Source organism: Salvelinus alpinus, chromosome 17, assembly GCF_045679555.1.
Source record: "Salvelinus alpinus chromosome 17, SLU_Salpinus.1, whole genome shotgun sequence".
Lineage (NCBI taxonomy): Eukaryota > Metazoa > Chordata > Actinopteri > Salmoniformes > Salmonidae > Salvelinus > Salvelinus alpinus.
The window spans coordinates 5,928,844-5,947,223 of record NC_092102.1 but is presented as its reverse complement, the minus strand read 5'-3'; the positions used below and the strand labels follow the sequence as shown (position 1 = coordinate 5,947,223).

General features: G+C 40.9%; 1 protein-coding gene across 1 annotated transcript in view; it reads left to right on the top strand.

The window, feature by feature from the left end:
* Window positions 1-18,380, top strand: part of LOC139542012 (cadherin-related family member 1a-like) — an 83,009-nt gene that overhangs the window by 56,594 nt on the left and 8,035 nt on the right. The window contains exon 15 of the mRNA XM_071346990.1: window positions 9,318-9,546. Within this exon, the coding sequence (XP_071203091.1) occupies window positions 9,318-9,546 (229 nt within the window). The remainder of the gene's footprint in view (window positions 1-9,317; window positions 9,547-18,380) is intronic.

The following is an 18,380-nucleotide window of genomic DNA, read 5'->3' as shown; positions in this document are numbered from 1 at the left end:
ATTACTTCACAGTCAAATATAAATGAGGCTTAACTGAATTATAAGGAGGGTGAAGAGGTTGATTTAATTTAGAACATGGAGTTTGTGTAATGATTAGTTTGTGTTAAGCCTATTTATCATTGTTGGCGCTCATGTTAATAATTTGACCGAATTATACCTTTCTCTTTTACATTTTATTTTGTCATTCAAAATTCTAAAGGCGCTCGCACATCTGAGCTATCTTTGTTGCAGGTGCATGGTAACAATTGAATAACATGAGAAAAAAGAAGAAACCCACACAAAGCTCTGACGAAGGCCTGGAGACCGATACGTAAAAGTTAATAAAGAGCAACTATACTAGCAAGAGCTGTGTGCAGGTGTCTTCTTTTTTGTCACATTTTACTTTGTAAAAATAAGCTGTTACGGGATTGTTTTATTTAATATAACTCTATTAAGAATCACATTTATTGTAAGGGAAACGAAAACATGTTATGTGTTGCAGTACGCCTTTAGAATAATGAAAAACATATGTTTGACTCTTTCTAAGTTGATGAGCGGGAAACAAACGATGCCAGTCAGCCTGCACAGCCGGCCCATCGAAACTAATTTCACACATAATAAGAGTTAGCCAATAGATACGATTCAAATGACAATAGTCTGATGAGTGACAATATTATCAGATGGTTACATCTTGTAATTGACAGATTCAGGGAAAGGAACATCACTTTATCAAATCCTCCTTCAGAGTCACATGCAGGTAAAATGTTTTGACTTCTATATAGTATCAGAAAGAGCATATTCTGCAGTTTCTTTTACACTTACCTTTATCAAATAACTCTCAAAATTCAAAAGGTGCAGTTCTATTTCCAAATTTCACTTTTTCCAAGAATATCTGCTCTCCATGTGTTCAGCACATGACCACTGACATGGTAGCATTGCTCTGGCTGCTAACCAGATTAGTAACATAATACATGTAAAATCCGCTGTTCTCTTTACTTTTAAATACATTTTCTTATTTCCACAATGTTTCTTTAGTCTTGCCAAAACTTTGTGATGAACTTAAACTTGTGGTTTATAGTTTTTACTTATAGTCTAGAGTAACATAAACTAATGAAAATGCAAATATGTTCTTTGAAATGATAACTTTTTAGATTTCTAATGTTACCTAAGACCGTTATAAACAAAACCAAATTATTATTCTTCCGATAGCATATATGAAATGCATTTATTAGACTGTAGGAATGTTGATGCGTCATTGGCTGGAAGTTTCACTAGGACTTGGTAAAATCATACAAAACATTTCCTTGACTCTATCTAACAAAAACCTATTGTTGTTTTATTTTTACATGGATTTTTACATGTGAAAGTATTCACCCTCCTAGACATTTTTCCTATTTTGTTGCCTTACAACCTGTAATTAAAATGTATTTTGGGGGGGGTTGTATCATTTGATATACACAACATGCCTACCACTTTGAAGATGCAAAATAGCTGAAAACTTGAGCGTGCATAACTATTTACCCCCTCAAAGTCAATACTTTGTAGAGCCACCTTTTGCAGCAATTACAGCTGCAAGTCTCTTGTGGTATGTCTCTATAAGCTTGGCACATCTAGCCACTGGGATTTTTACCCATTCTTCAAGGCAAACTGCTCCAGCTTCTTCAAGTTGGATGGGTTCCGCTGGTGTAAAGCAATCTTTAAGTCATACGACAGATTCTCAATTGGATTGAGATCTGGGCTTTGACTATGCCAATCCAAGACATTTACATGTTTCCCCTTAAACCACTCGAGTGTTGCTTTAGTAGTATGCTTAGGGTCAATGTCCTAATGGAAGGTGAACCTCCGTGCTAGTCTCAAATCTCTGGAAGACTGAAACAGGTTTCCCTCAAGAATTTCCCTGTATTTAGAGCCATCCAACATTCCTTCAATTCTGACCAGTTTCCCAGTCCCTGCCAATGAAAAACATCCCCACAGCATGATGGTGCCACCACCATGCTCCACTGTGGGGATGGTGTTCTCGGGCTGATGAGAGGTGTTGGGTTTGCGCCAGACAGCGTTTTCCTTGATGGCCAAAAAGCTACATTTTAGTCTCATCTGACCAGAGTACCTTCTTCCGGATGTTTGGGGAGTTTCCCACATGCCTTTTGGCGAACACCAAATGTGTTTGCTTATTTTTTTCTTTAGCAATGGCTTTTTTTCCGGACACTCTTCTGTAAAGCCCAGCTCTGTGGAGTGTACGGCTTAAAGTGGTCTTATGGACAGATACTCCAATCTCCGCTGTGGAGCTTTGAGGTTCCTTCATGGTAATCTTTGGTGTCTTTGTTGCCTCTCTGAGTAATGCCCTCCTTGCATGGTCTGTGAGTTTTGGTTGGCGGCCCTCTCTTGGTAGGTTTGTTGTGGTGCCGTATTCTTTCAATTTTTAATAATGGATTTAATGGTGCTCCGTAGGATGCTCAAAGTTTCTGATCTTTTTTTAGAACCCAGCCCTGATCTGTACTTCTCCACAACTTTGTCCCTGACCTGTTTGGAGAGCTCCTTGGTCTTCATGGTGCCGCTTGTGTCACTTCACTGTTATTGGTGGTGCTGCGATGACCTGGTAGGGACCCATCCATCTGGGGTGGTTCTACTTCCTTTTGTGGACTTTTAGCTTGATCCATTCTCCAACGCCAACAGTCTGGGTCACACTGTTCTGGGACTTCCTGGGCCTTCCTGTATTGGGAATACAAAGACCTAACAGCATTCCTTCATATATTTGCTCAAATCATCATCCAGTGCAGTCAGTTTGAGTCATTGGTCTGTGTAAAGGAACGTTCATTGGGCAGCCAGTTAACCTCTCTTGGGTACGTGAGACGTTAGCCTCCCACCTTTTCAACAGCCAGTGAAACTGCTGGGCGCCAAATTCAAATACAGAAATACTCATTATAAAAATTCTGAAAACAAAACATATTTTACATAGGTTTAAAGATTAACTTCTTGTGAATCCAACCACGGTGTCAGATTTAAAAAATGCTTTACGGCGAAAACATACCTTACGATTATTTGAGAACATAGCCCAGAGGACAAATCATTACAAACAGTAACCAGCCAAGTAGAAGAGTTGCACAAGTCAGAAATATAGATAAAAATTAATCCCTTACCTTTGATGAGCTTCATATGGTTGCACTCAGCAGACATTCATTTACTCAATAAATGTTCCTTTTGTTCTCTTTATATCCAAAAACCTCAGTTTTGTTTGCGCGTTTTCTTCAGTAATCCACAGGCTCAAACGCAGTCAAAACAGGCAGACAAAAAAATCCAAATTGTATCCGTAAAGTTCATACAAACATGTCAAACATGTCAATCATCAGGTTGTTTTTAGCCTAAATAATCGATAATATTTCAACCGGACAATAACGTTGTCAATATAAAATGTAAACAAGAAAGGCACTCTCTCGGTCTCGCGCATGAAAAGCTCTGTGACACTTTAGGGTCCACTCATTCAGACTGCTCTTACTTCCTCATTTTTCAGAATACAAGCCTGAAACAATTTCTAAAGACTGTTGACGTCTAGTGGAAGGCATAGGAACTGCAAGTTGAGTCCTAAGTCAATGGATACTGTAATGGCATTGAATAGAAAACTACAAAACCAACAAAAAAAATACTTCCCGAATCGATTTTTCTCAGGTTTTCAGCTGCCAAATCAGTTCTGTTATACTCACAGACACTATTTTAAGTATTAGGATTCTCCTTTAGTAATACAATTGTTGGCAGAAGTTGGTACAGAGTACAGTATATGATTTCCCCAGGTTCTGCAAGGCGTCTAAGACATCCTGCAACTTTTATAGCCTCCCCATTGACATTTCATAACAGATAAGTCTAAGCATCTTCTGCCAGGTGGTGGTTTCCATCAGGCCTGTGGTGGCCTTGTGTTCTCAGAAAACCAGTCGTATTCTCAGAACCTCAGACAGTCACGGTGGGACCCAGACAGGAGGAGTATGAGCGTAGGGGTTTCCGTCTTCTGGGGACATCACTCAAAACAGGTGTTAACACACACAGAGGTCTCCTAAGATGAGACCTTAAAGTTTATCATAACACAATTTATAAACCCTTTAAAAGGTATGAGGCTTGTTTTTTTAATTGTTTTTTTTTCACCTTTATTTAACCAGGTAGGCCAGTTGAGAACAAGTTCTCATTTACAAATGCGACCTGGCCAAGATAAAGCAAAGCAGTGCGACAAAAAACAACACAGAGTTACACATGGGATAAACACAAGTACAGTCAATAACACAATAAAAAAATTGATATACAGTGTGTGCAAATGGAGTAAGGAGGTTAGGCAATAAATAGGCCAATAGTAGCGAAGTAATTATAATTTAGCAAATTAACACTGGCATGATAGATGTGCAGATGATGATGTGCAAGTAGAAATAATGGTGTGCAAAAGAGCAAAATAAGTAAATAAAAACATTATGGGGATGAGGTATTTAGTTGGATGGGCTATTTACAGATGGGCTATGTACAGCTGCAGCGATCGGTAAGCTGCTCAGACAGCTGATGCTTAAAGTTAGTGAGGGAAATATAAGTCTCCAACTTCAGCGATTTTTACAATTCGTTCCAGTCATTGGCAGCAGAGAACTGGAAGGAAAGGTGGCCAAAGGAAGTGTTGCTTTGGGGATGACCAGTGAGATATACCTGCTGGAGCGTGTACTATGGGTGGGTGTTGTTATGGTGACCAGTGAGCTGAGATAAGGCGGAGCTTTACCTAGCAAAGACTTAAAGATGACCTGGAGCCAGTGGGTCTGGCGACGAATAAGTAGCGAGGGCCAGGAGGCGAGAGCCTACAGGTCGCAGTGGTGGGTGGTATATTGGGTGATAAAACGGATGGCACTGTGATAGACCGCATCCAGTTTGCTGAGTAGAGTGTTGGAGGCTATTTTGTAAATGACATCGCCGAAGTCGAGGATCGGTAGGATAGTTAGTTTTACGTGAGTGAAGGAGGCTTTGTTGCAAAATAGGAAGCCGATTCTAGATTTAATTTTGGATTGGAGATGCTTAATATAAGTCTGGAAGGAGAGTTTACAGTCTAGCCAGACACCTAGGTATTAGTAGTTGTCCACATATTCTAGGTCAGAACTGTCCAGAGTAGTGATAGTAGGGCAGGTGGGTGTCGGGCAGCGATCGGTTGAAGAGCACGCATTTAGGTTTACTAGCATTTAAGAGCAGTCGGAGGCCACGGAAGGAGTGTTGTATGGCATTGAAGCTCGTTTGGAGGTTTGTTAACCCAGTGTCCAAAGAAGGGCCAGATGTATACAGAATGGTGTCGTCTGCGTAGAGGTGGATCAAGGAATCACCTGCAGCAAGAGAGACATCATTGATATATACAGAGAAAAGAGTTGGCCCGAGGTTTGAACTCTGTGGTACCCCCATAGAAACTGCCAGAGGTCCGGACAACAGGCCCTCTGATTTGACACACTGAACTCTATCTGAGAAGAAGTTGGTGAACCAGGCAAGGCAGTCATTTGAGAAACAAAGGCTGTTGAGTCTGCCAATAAGAATACGGTGATTGACAGAGTCAAAAGCCTTGGCCAGGTCGTTGAAGACGGCTGCACAGTACTGTCTTTTATCGATGGCGGTTATGATATCGTTTAGTACCTTGAGCGTGGCTGAGGTGCACCCATGACCAGCACGGGAACCGGATTGCACAGCGGAGAAGGTATGGTGGGATTCAAAATTATCTGTTGGTTAACTTGGCTTTCGAAGACTTTAGAAAGACAGGGCAGGATGGATATAGGTCTGTAACAGTTTGGGTTACAGTGTCACCACCTTTGAAGAGGGGGATGACCGCGGCAGCTTTCCAATCTTTGGGAATCTCGAACGATACGAAAGAGAGGTTGAACAGACTAGTAATAGGGGTTACAACAATGGAGGCGGATCATTTTTGAAAGAGAGGGTCCAGATTGTCTAGCCCAGCTGATTTGTACGGGTCCAGGTTTTGCAGCTCTTTCAGAACATCTGCTCTCTGGTTTTGGGTGAAGGAGAAGCTGGGGAGGCTTGGGCAAGTAGCTGCGGGGGGTGCAGAGCTGTTGGCCGGGGTTGGGGTAGCCAGGAGGAAAGCATGGCCAGCCGTAGATAAATGCTTATTGAAATTCTCGATTATCGTGGATTTATCGGTGGTGACAGTGTTTCCTAGCCTCAGTGCAGTGGGCAGCTGGGAGGAGGTGCTCTTATTCTCCATGGACTTTACAGTGTCCCAGAACTTTTTGGAGTTAGAGCTACAGGATGCACATTTCTGTTGGAAAAAGCTAGCCTTTGCTTTCCTAACTAACTGTGTGTATTGGTTCCTGACTTCCCTGAAAAGTTGCAAATCGTGGGGACTATTCGATGCTAGTGCAGTACGCCATAGAATGTGTTTGTGCTGGTCGAGGGTAGTCAGGTCAGGAGTGAACCAAAGGCTATATCTGTTCTTAGTTGTACATTTTTTGAAAGGTGCATGCTTATTTAAGATTGTGAGGAAATGACTTTTAAAGAACAACCAGCCATCCTCTACTGACGGAATGAGGTCAATATCCTTCCAGGATACCTGGGCCAGGTCGCAGAAGTGTTTTAGGGAGCGTTCGACAGTGATAGTGATGGTGGTTGTTTGACCGCGGACCCATAACGGATGCAGGCAATGAGGCAAAGATCTCTGAGATCCTGATTGAAAACAGCAGAGGCGTATTTGGAGGGCAAGTTGGTCAGGATAATATCAATGAGGGTGATCATGTTTGCAGATTTAGGGTTGTACCTGGTGGGTTCCTTGATAATGTGTGTGAGATTGAGGGCATCTAGCTTAGATTGTAGGACAGCTGGGGTGTTAACCCCTTCAGTAGCAAGGGTAGAAGAAACACCTGCAACTAGATCCCCACGTTCTGGTCTTGACGAGATTTTTTTTTTAAACTGTTGGGGAGTTTCTCTTCTGCACTGTTCAACAAATCCAGTAAATGTGGAAGAGGAGTTAAGATGGAGTTTTGTCTTGTTAACGTTTTGTTCTGTTTTGTTTCTGGTGTCCTTTGACAGCTCTTTGGTCTTGGCCATAGTGGAGTTTGGAGTGTGACTGTTTGAGGTTGTGGACAGGTGTCTTTTATACTGATAACAAGTTCAAACAGGTGCCATTAATACAGGTAACGAGTGGAAGACAGAGGAGCCTCTTAAAGAAGAAGTTACAGGTCTGTGAGAGCCAGAAATCTTGCTTGTTTGTAGGTGACCAAATACTTATTTTCCACCATAATTTGCAAATAAATTCATAAAAAATCCTACAATGTGATTTTCTGGATTTTTTTTTCTCATTTTGTCTGTCATAGTTGAAGTTGGTGGCTGACTAAATACTTTTTTGCCCCACTGTACCCAATACACACAAATCTAGTAAAGGAATGGAATTAAGATTAATTAATTTGTGCATTAACATAACATCAAATTGATAAAGTCCTCAACTGGCAGCTTCATTAAATAGTACCCGCAAACACCAGTCTCAACGTCAACAGTGAAGAGGCGACTCCAGGATGCTGGCCTTGCCTATTTGCATTCCCCCTTTTATGCTGCTGCTACTCTCTGTTTATTATCTATGTCACTTTAACTCTACCTACATGTACATATTACCTCGACTAACTGGTGCCCCCGCACATTGACTCTGTACTGGTACTCCCTGTACATAGCCTCGCTATTGTTATTTTACTGTTTCTCTGTAATTATTTGTAACTTTTTTAAATTTTTATTATCTATTTTTTACTTAACACTTATTTTTCTTAAAACTGCATTGTTGGTTAAAGGCTTGTAAGTAAGTATTTCACTGTAAGGTCTACGTTTTATTCAGAACATGACAAATACAAATACAATTTGATTTGATTTGTTGCTGAAAGGTGTATAAAATCGAGCACACATCCATGCAATCTCCAAAGACAAACATTGGCTGTAGAATGGCCTTACTGAATAGCTCAGTGACTTTCAACGTGCCACTGTCATAGGATGCCGCCGTCAAATTTCTGCCATGTAAGTGATGGTTATTGTGAAGTGGAAACGTCTAGGAGCAACAACGGCTCAGCCGCAAAGTGGTAGGCCACACAAGCTCGTAACGCCCTACATATCATCTGTCCTCGGTTGCAACACTCCTTACTGAGTTCCAAACTGCCTCTGGAAGCACAAGACCTGTTCGTGATGAGCGTCATGAAATGGGTTTCTATGGCCGAGCAGCTGCACAAAAGCTTAAGATCACCATGCGCAATGCCAAGTGGTTGGCTGGAGTGTTTTAAAGCTCGCCGCCATTCGACTCTGGAGCAATGGAAACACGTTCTCTAGAGTGATGAACCACGCTTCACCATCTGGCAGTCCGACGGACGAATCTGTGTTTGGCGGATGCCAGGAGAACGCTACCTGCCCCAATGCATAGTGTCAACTGTAAAGTTTGGTGAAGGAGGAATTATGGTCTGGGGCTGTTTTTCATGGTTCGGGCTAGGCCCCTTAGATCCAGTGAAGGGAAATCTTAAAGCTACAGCCTTCCCCAAACTGTTGCCAGTTTGGGGAAGGCCCTTTCCTGTTTCAGCATGACAATGACCTCACAAAGCGAGGTCAATACAGAAATGGTTTATCGAGATCGGTGTGGAAGAACTTGCACAGAGCCCTGACCTCAACCCCATTGAACATCTTTGGGATGAAATGGAACGCAGACTGTGAACCAGGCCTACTCGCCCAGCATCAGTCCCTGACATCACTAATGCTCTGGTGGATGGAAGCAAGTCCCTGCAGCAATGTTTCAACATTTAGTGGAAAGCCTTCCCAGAAGAGTGTAGGCTGTTATAGCAGCAAAAATGTAGTGTCACACATATACATATATATATATATATATATATATATATATATATATATATATATATATATATATATATATATATATATACATACACAAAGAAATCGTGGGACTTCATGCGAACTCATGACAGTGTTTCGGTGCTGATCTTCAACATACACTGCTTCATCTATATATATATATTCAGGTTTTTCCCAGTTTTCATATTTCAGGTTATTACACATTTCATGATTTACAGTTTCAGATTACTTTATACAGTTAGTTAGTTAGTTACAAAAATCTTAGCTGTTACAGCTGTACTATACAGCTGTACTTTTTGTTACATTGTAATTGTAATGTACTGTACACATTCATTATATTTTATATCAGCTCCCATCTTTTTAAGTTTGAAATATATTTGTTTTTTCAATGTGGTTTATATCAGGTTCCTCGTCCATAATTAAATAATGACCCAGAAGACAGCTGTCAATTATTTTATAATTGAAAGAGAAATAACACCCAATATCTTACCCCTCCCCAGGTTTCTGATTCATTCAGCATCAGGGATCATCTACACCCAGCCATGGGCCAGCCTGGACGCGGAGGTGAAGTCCAAGTATAATTTCTATGTCAAAGCCGAGGACGCAGATGGCAAGTACAGCCTGGCCGAGGTATTTGTGACCGTACTGGACCTCAACGATCACCCGCCAGAGTTCAATGAGAACTTCCTGGAGAAGACCATGATCATAGGAGCGCTGGTGAAGATAGAGGTTTGTGTTGCAATCTAACTTCCAGTTTTGAGACGATTCATCTTTGCCATACCCCAAAGGTTGATTCGTTTGCAGCAATTACAAGAACAAGTCCAAAGCCATGCTTTCATGCATTTCTGTGGACAATAAGAATATCATTATTTTACATAGCACTTGTCATTACATCGAGAATCTCTATGACACTAATGCAAAACAAAAACAAATGTAGGGTTCTGGCAGGTCTAGGCGATGGTCTTCCACAGCTGATCAGGTGTTGAGGCAGTTCAGAAAGGCAGTAGCTTGAGAAAAGGGAGCATTGATGGTACAGGGAGGGAGGGAGAAGCGTCAGTCATATAGCAACAGGCCCAGGGGCCTCATTCATAACCATTGCATAAATTTTATGCTAAATATCTGCATGCGCCATTTCAGAAAAACATATTGAGGTTTATAAACACATGTTTTCCATTATATATCAGATCTGTCGTGAAACTGTGCACGTGTGAATGAGCATTATAACTCCGCCTGAAAAACTCCCATCATTCACCTTTTATGGTGACAATAACTTCATTACTTGCTGTATACTTTGGAAGCATTGGAATTAGACAGTATCTAAGGAAATAGCAATGCATGGTGAACGTGATCAAATGTCTTTGAAGGGCTTGTCAGAATGTTTGCTTTTGTAGTGACATTTATTGTATCTAAACGACAAAAACAATTGTATATTGTTGTGGACCTGTAAACAGATAGTTTGAATTCCATAATGTTTTGCATTTACTTTTTCCAGACCCTAAATAGGCTATGCTGCACTGCCTGCGAATTCTGAAACATTGTCTACTCAGAAAAAAATGAAAACAACAGTAGACCTACTTAAAGTGGTAGCCTATACACTTCAACTGTCTATTCACCTGTTAAACTGTACTGCATGTTATAAACTGGGCTCCCTTTTGAATGCAAAAAACTTGACATTATAATATCTAATAGGCACAATGAGAGATGCGCATGGTAATTCTACCAGCTCTCACAGTCTCACATCAGAATTAGACAATCATCCATGTTTCTTAAATGTCAAATTTCGAAGTGTTGAAGGTTAAGATTAGGCGTTAATCTCTCTAGGGTATGTGGGACGGTAGCGTCTCACCTCGTCAACAGGCAGTGAATCTGCAGGGCGCCAAATTCAAAACAACAGAAATCCCATAATTAAAATTCCTCAAACATACATGTATTTTACACCATTTTAAAGATACACTTGTTGTAAATCCAGCCACAGTGTCCGATTTCAAATAGGCTTTACGACGAAAGCAAACCAAACAATTATGTTCGGTGAGTGCCTATTCACAGAAAAACACAGCCATTTTTCCAGCCAAAGAGAGGAGTCACAAAAAGCAGAAATATAGATAAAATGAATCACTAACCTTTGATGATCTTCATCAGATGACACTCATAGGACTTCATGTTACACAATACATGTATGTTTTGTTTGATAAAGTTCATATTTATATCCAAAAATCTCAGTTTACATTGGCGCGTTATGTTCAGTAATGTTTTGCTTCCAAAACATCCGGTGATTTTGAAGAGAGCCACATCAATTGACAGAAATAGTCATCATAAATGTTGATGAAAATACAAGTGTTACACATTGAATTTTAGATCCACTTCTCCTTAATGCAACCGTTGTGTCAGATTTTAAAAAAACTTCACGGAAATAGCAAACCATGCAATAATCTGAGTACGGCGCTAGGACGACAAAATCAACCCAAAGAGATATCCTCCATGTTGGAGTCAACATATAAGCATTATAAATATTCACTTACCTTTGATGATCTTCATCAGAATGCACTCCCAGGAATCCCAGTTCCACAACAAATGTTTGTTTTGTTCGATAATGTCCATCATTTATGTCCAAATTCCTCCTTGTTGTTCGCGCGTTCAGTACACAATCTAAACTCACGACACGCGTGCAAGTCCAGCGGAAAGTACGGGCGAAAAGTCCAAAAAGTTCTGTTACAGTCTGTAGAAACATGTCAAACGATGTATAGAATCAGTCTTTAGGATGTTTTTAACATAAATCTTCAATAATGATCCAACCGGACAATTCCTTTGTCTTCAGAAATGCGATGGAACTCAGCTAACTCTCACATGAACGCGCATGCTCAGCGCATGGTCAGCTCGTGGCACTCTGGGAGAGACCTTACTCAATCTCCTCTCATTCGCCCCCACTTCACAGTAGAAGCATCAAACAAGGTTCTATAGACTGTTGACATCTAGTGGAAGCCTTAGGAAGTGCAACATGACCCCATTTCCACTGTATCTTGGATAAACAAAGAGTTGAAAACCTACAAACCTCAGATTTCCCACTTCCTGGTTGGATTTTTTCTCAGGTGTTTGTCTGCCATAAGAGTTCTGTTATACTCACAGACATCATTCAAACAGTTTTAGAAACTTCAGAGTGTTTATCCACATCTACTTATAATATGCATATCCTAGGATCTGGGCCTGAGTAGCAGGCTGTTTACTCTGGGCGCGCTTTTCATCCGGACGTGAAAATACTGCCCCCTACCCAAAGAAGTTAACTGAGATGGATGGGCATAAGCAACTGCCTCTGATTCCAAAAGTTGCAATTTTGAATCCAGCGATATAATTTATTGGAAATGTTTGTTTTATTCCTTACAACCTGGAATACAAATGTTTGGGGGTTTGTTTCATTTTATTTACACAACATGTCTACCACTTTAAAGATGCAAAATATGTTTTCTTGTAAAAACAAACAAGAAATAAGACAAACTGCATAACTATTCACCACCGCAAAGTCAATACTTTGTAGAGCCACCTTTTGCAGCAATTACAGCTGCAAGTCTCTTGTGGTATGTCTCTATAAGCTTGGCACATCTAGCCACTGGGATTTTTGCCCATTCTTCAAAGCAAAACTGCTCCAACTTCTTCAAGTTGGATGGGTTCTGCTGGTGTAGAGCAATCTTTAAGTCATAACACAGCTTCTCAATTGGATTGAGGTCGGGACTTTGACTAGCCCATTCCAAGACATTTACATGTTTCCCCTTAAACCACTGGAGTGTTGCTTTAGCAGTATGCCTAGGGTTATTGCCCTGCTGGAAGGTGAACCTCCATCCCAGTCTCAAATCTCTGGAAGACTGAAACAGGTTTCCTCAAGAATTTCCCTGTATTTAGCGCGATCCACCATTCCTTCAATTCTGACCAGTTTCCCATTTCCTGCCGATGAAAAACATCCCCACAGCATGATGCTGCCACCACCATGCTTCACTGTGGGGATGGTATTCTCGGGGTGATGTGAGGTGTTGGGTTTGCGCCAGACATAGCGTTTTCCTTGATGGCCAAAAAGCTCAATTTTAGTCTCAACTCACCAGAGTACCTTCTTCCATATGTTTGGCGAGTCTCACACACCAAACATGTTGTCTTATTTTTTTCTTCAAGCAATGGCTTTTTTTCTGGCCACACTTCCATAAATCCCAGCTATGTGAAGTGTATGGCTTAAAGTGGCCCTATGGACAGATACTCCAATCTCCACTGTGGTGCTTTGCAGCTCCTTCAGGGTAATCTTTGGTCACTTAATTGTCTGTCTGGTTAATGCCCTCCTTGCCTGGGCCGTGAGTTTTGGTGGGCGGCCCTCTCTTGGCAGGTCTGTTGTGGTGCCATATTCTTTCCATTTTTTGATTAATGGATTTAATGGTGTTCCGTGGGATGTTCGAAGTTTCGGATATCTTTTTATAACCCAAAGAGCTCCTTGGTCTTCATGGTGCCGCTTGCTTGTTGGTGCCCCTTGCTTAGTGGTGTTGCGGACGCTGGGGCCTTTCAGAACATGTGTATACACTTGAAGTCGGAAGTTTACATACACTTAGGTTAGAGTCATTAAAACTCGTTTTTCAACCACTCCACAAATTTCTTGTTAACAAACTATAGTTTTGGAAAATCGGTTACGACATCTACTTTGTGCAACACAAGTCATTTTTCCAACAATTGTTAGGAGACAGATTATTTCACCTATAATTCACTGTATCAAAATTCCAGTGGGTCAGAAGTTTACATAAACTAAGTTGACTGTGCCATTAAACAGCTTGGAAAATTCCAGAAAATTATGTTGTGGCTTTAGAAGCTTCCGATAAGCTAATTGACATTATTTGAGTAAATTGGAAGTGTACCTGTGGATGTATTTCAAGGCCTACCTTCAAACTCAGTGCCTTTTTGCTTGACATCATGGGAAAATCAAAAGAAATCAGCCAAGACCTCAGAAAGAAAATGTAGACCTCCACAAGTCTTGTTCATCCTTAGAAGCAATTTCCAAATACCTGAAGGTACCACGTTCATCTGTAAAAACAATAGTATGCAAGTATAAACACCATGGGACCACGCAGCCGTCATACCGCTCAGGAAGGAGACGCATTCTGTCTCCTAGAGATGAACGTACTTTAGTGCGAAAAGTGCAAATCAATCCCAGAACACCAGCAAAGGACCTTGTGAAGATGCTGGAGGAAACAGGTGCAAAATGATCTATATCCACAGTAAAACGAGTCCTATATCGACGTAACCTGAAAGGCTGCTCAGAAAGGAAGAAACCACTGCTCCAAAACCGCTATAAAAAAGCCAGACTACGGTTTGCAGCTGCACATGGGGACAAATATCAACTTTTTGGGAGAAACTTCCTCTGGTCTGATGAAACAAAAATAGAACTGTTTGGCCATAATGACCATCGTTATGTTTGGAGGAAAAAAGGGGAGGCTTGCAAGCAAAAGAACACCATCCCAACAGTGAAACATGGGGGTGGCAGCATCATGTTGTGGGGGTGCATTGCTGCAGGAGGGACCGATGCACTTCACAAAATAGAAGGCATCATGTGGATGGAAGATTATGTGGATATATTGAAGCAACATCTCAAGACATCAGTCAGGAAGTTAAAGCTTGGTCGCAAATGGGTCTTCCAAATGGACTATGACCCCAAAATGGCTTAAGGACAACAAAGGCAAGATATTCGAGTGGCCATCACAAAGCCCTGACCTCGATCATATAGAAAATTTGTGGGCAGAACTGAAAAAGCGTGTGCGAGCAATGAGGCCTACAAACCTGATTCAGTTACACCAGCTCTGTCAGGAGGAATGGGCCAAAATTAACCCAACTTTTTGTGGGAAGGCTACCCAAAATGTTTCACCCAAGTTAAACAATTTCAAGGCAATGCTACCAAATACTAATTGAGTGTATGTAAACTTCTGACCCACTGGGAATGTGATGAAAGAAATAAAAGCTGAAATAAATCATTCTCTCTACTATTATTCTTACATTTCACATTTTTTAAATAAAGTGGTGATCCTAACTGACCTAAAACAGGGAATTTTTACTGGGATTAAATGTAAGGAATTGTGGAAAACTGAGTTTTCAAATGTATTTGGCTAAGCTGTATGTAAACTTCCGACTTCAACTGTACGTATATACTGAGATCTTGTGACAGATCATGTGACACTCAGATTGCACACAGGTGGACTTTATTTAACCAATTATGTGACTTCTGAAGGTAATTGGTTGCACCAGATCTTATTTAAGGGCTTCATAGCAAAGCGGGTGAATACATGCAGTGGTGCACGCACCACTTTTACGTTTTCTATTTTTTAGAATTTTTTTGAAACAAGAAACATTTTTCATTTCACTTCACCAATTTGGACTATTTTGTGTTTGTCCATTACATGTCCATTACATCCAAATAAAAATCAATTTTAATTACAGGTTGTAATGCAACAAAATAGGAAAAACGCCAAGGGGGATGAATACTTTTTCAAGGCACTGTACCTTTGGGATACTGTTCTGTTGGGGTCCACAAAAATGAAAGCTCTATACACCTCCTCATGCTTGTACCCAGACTTCCTCCTCCGATTGCAGTTTTTGAAAAGTGTTCCCACGCCATATCATCCTCATTTCGCCCCCCATCATCTCCTTCTCCCTCCATGGTCACCCGATATGCAAGTGTGGTGGCCTTAAACCTCTTGGCGCACGGATCCCTTTAACGGGATAATTTTCGTAAACAACCGCTGAATTGCAGAGCGCCAAATTCCCCCCAAAATACAAAAAATATTTATTTTCATGAAATCACAAGTGAAATATACCAAAACAAGGCTTAATTGTTGTTAATCCACCTATCGTGTCAGATTTTGAAAATATGCTTTACAGCGAAAGCAATCCAAGCGTTTGTGAGTTTATCGATCACTAGACAAAACATTACGAACAGCTAGCAGCAATGTAGATTGGTCACGAAAGTCAGAAAAGCAATAAAATGAATCGCTTACCTTTGATGATCTTCGGATGTTTGATCTCACGAGACTCCCAGTTACACAATAAATTCCAAATAGTATCCGTAAAGTTCGTAGAAACATGTCAAACGTTTTTTAGAATCAATCCTCAGGTTGTTTTTAACATAAATAATCGATAATATTTCAACCGGACGGTAAACTATTCAATAAAAGAGATAAAGAAAATGTCAAGCTACAACTTTCGCGCGCATTAACTAATTGAAGGACATTCAGCTATCCACTGAAGCTTTTTGATAAATCTCGCTCATTTTTTCAGAATAAAAGCTTGAAACTATATCTAAAGACTGTTCACACCCTGAGGAAGCCATAGGAAAAGGAATCAGGTTGATATCCCTTTAAATGAAGGAAAGGCAGGCAATGGAACAGGGATTTTTCCAAATAAAATGCACTTCCGGGTTGGATTTCCTCGGTTTTCGCCTGCAAAATCAGTTCTGTTATACTCACAGACAATATTTTGACCATTTTGGACACTTTAGAGTGATTTCTATCCTAATCTGTCAATTATATGCATATTCTAATATCTGAGCCTGAGAAATAGTCCGTTTACCTTGGGAACGTTATTTTTCCAAACATAAAAATTTTGCCCCCTAGCTGAAAGAGGTTAAGCTTGAGGCCCTTGTACCCCGCCCTGTGCAATTGGGTCCTGGACTTTCTGACGGGCCGCCCTAGGTGGTGAAGGTAGAAAACAACATCTCCACTTTGCTGATCCTCAACACTGGGGACCCACAAGGATGCATGCTCAGCCCCCTCCTGTACTCCCTGTTCACCCATGACTGCGTGGCCATGCACGCCTCCAACTCAATCATCAAGTTTGCAGACGACACAACAGTAGTGGGCTTGATTACCAACAAAGACGAGATAACCTACAGGGAGGAGGTGAGGGCACTCGGAGTGTGGTGTCAGGAAAACAAACTCTCACTCAACGTCAACAAAACAAAGGAGATGATCGTGGACTTCAGGAAACAGCAGAGGGAGCACCCCCCATCCACATCGACAGGACAGCAGTGGAGAAGGTGGAAAGTTTTAAGTTCCTCAGCGTACACATCACGGACAAACTGAAATGGTCCACCCACACAGTGTGGTGAAGAACCTCAGGAGGATGAAGAAATTTGGTGTGTCACCTATAACCCTCACAAACTTTTACAGATGCACAATTGAGAGCATCCTGTCGGGCTGTATCACCACCTGGTATGGGAACTGCACCACCCACAGACACAAGGCTCTCCAGAGGGTGGTGCGGTCTGCACAATGCATCACCGGGAGCAAACTACGTGCCCTCCAGGACCAATGTCACAGGAAGGCCAAAAAGATCATGAAAGACAACAACCACCCGAGCCACTGCCTGTTCACCCCGCTATCATCCAGAAGGCGAGGTCAGTACAGGTGCATCAAAGCTGGGACCGAGAGACTGAAAAACAACTTCTATCTCAAGGCCATCAGACAGCCATCACTAGCACAGAGAGGCTGCTGCCTACATACAGACTCAAAATCATTGACCACTTTAATAAATTGATCACTAGTCACTTTAATAATGCCACTTTAATAATGTTTGCATATCTTACACTACTCATCTCATATGTACATTATATACTGTATTTTATACCATCTATTGCATCTTACCTATGCCGCTCGGTCATCGCCCATCCATATATTTGTATGTACATATTCTAATTCCATCCCTTTAAATTTGTGTGTTTTAGGTAGTTGTTCTGGAATTGTTAGATTACTTGTTAGATATTACTGCACTGTCGTAACTAGAAGCACGAGCATTTCACTACACTCGCATTAACATCTGCTAACCATGTGACCAACACAATTTGATTTGATTTATTACTTTCAGTAATGTCAAGCTAGCTTACAGAGTATCTATAAATAAATAACTAGCCAGCTAGCTTTGTACCCATGGATTGTGCACCTTCCATTGTTTAGCTAAGTAGCTAACTGGTTGATGTTTTTCCTTTTGTAACTAGAGCAGATTAAAGCAACATTCTTCTCCACAAATGCTGTTTACATTGATATCCATACTGAACGAAACAGTTAGGGACCTCATGGGCACCCTTAACTTTTTTCCACTTAACCCTTTGAAATGTACCAATAAACGGGTATGATCATTCTATAGTGGTCCCTGCAGCGTAAGCTCAAACCGATGTGATTCTAAATATTATTTATAATGTCCAGTTTCGATTGACGCTGTTTTTTCACAGAAACAATTTGCACAAACACAATACTTACAAAGTTATGTCCTGAATGTGACCAGTTTATTTTTGGATGCAATGTTCAGACATTCACAGAAGAAGCAATAGCATAACACAATCATCCAAACCGGAAAATTTTATCTACATTAGTCCTAGAGCTAACTGAGGCAATTTGACTGGTAAAGTCATGGGTACATTCGCAATGGCTGCCTGGTATTATGATGCAATAATTTCCACTGTAATTTTGCATGTTCTATCAACTGATGCTGGATTGACATGGTCATGTAGAATGTTATTTCAAATGATGCTAACTGATGTGACTCATGCAATGGAA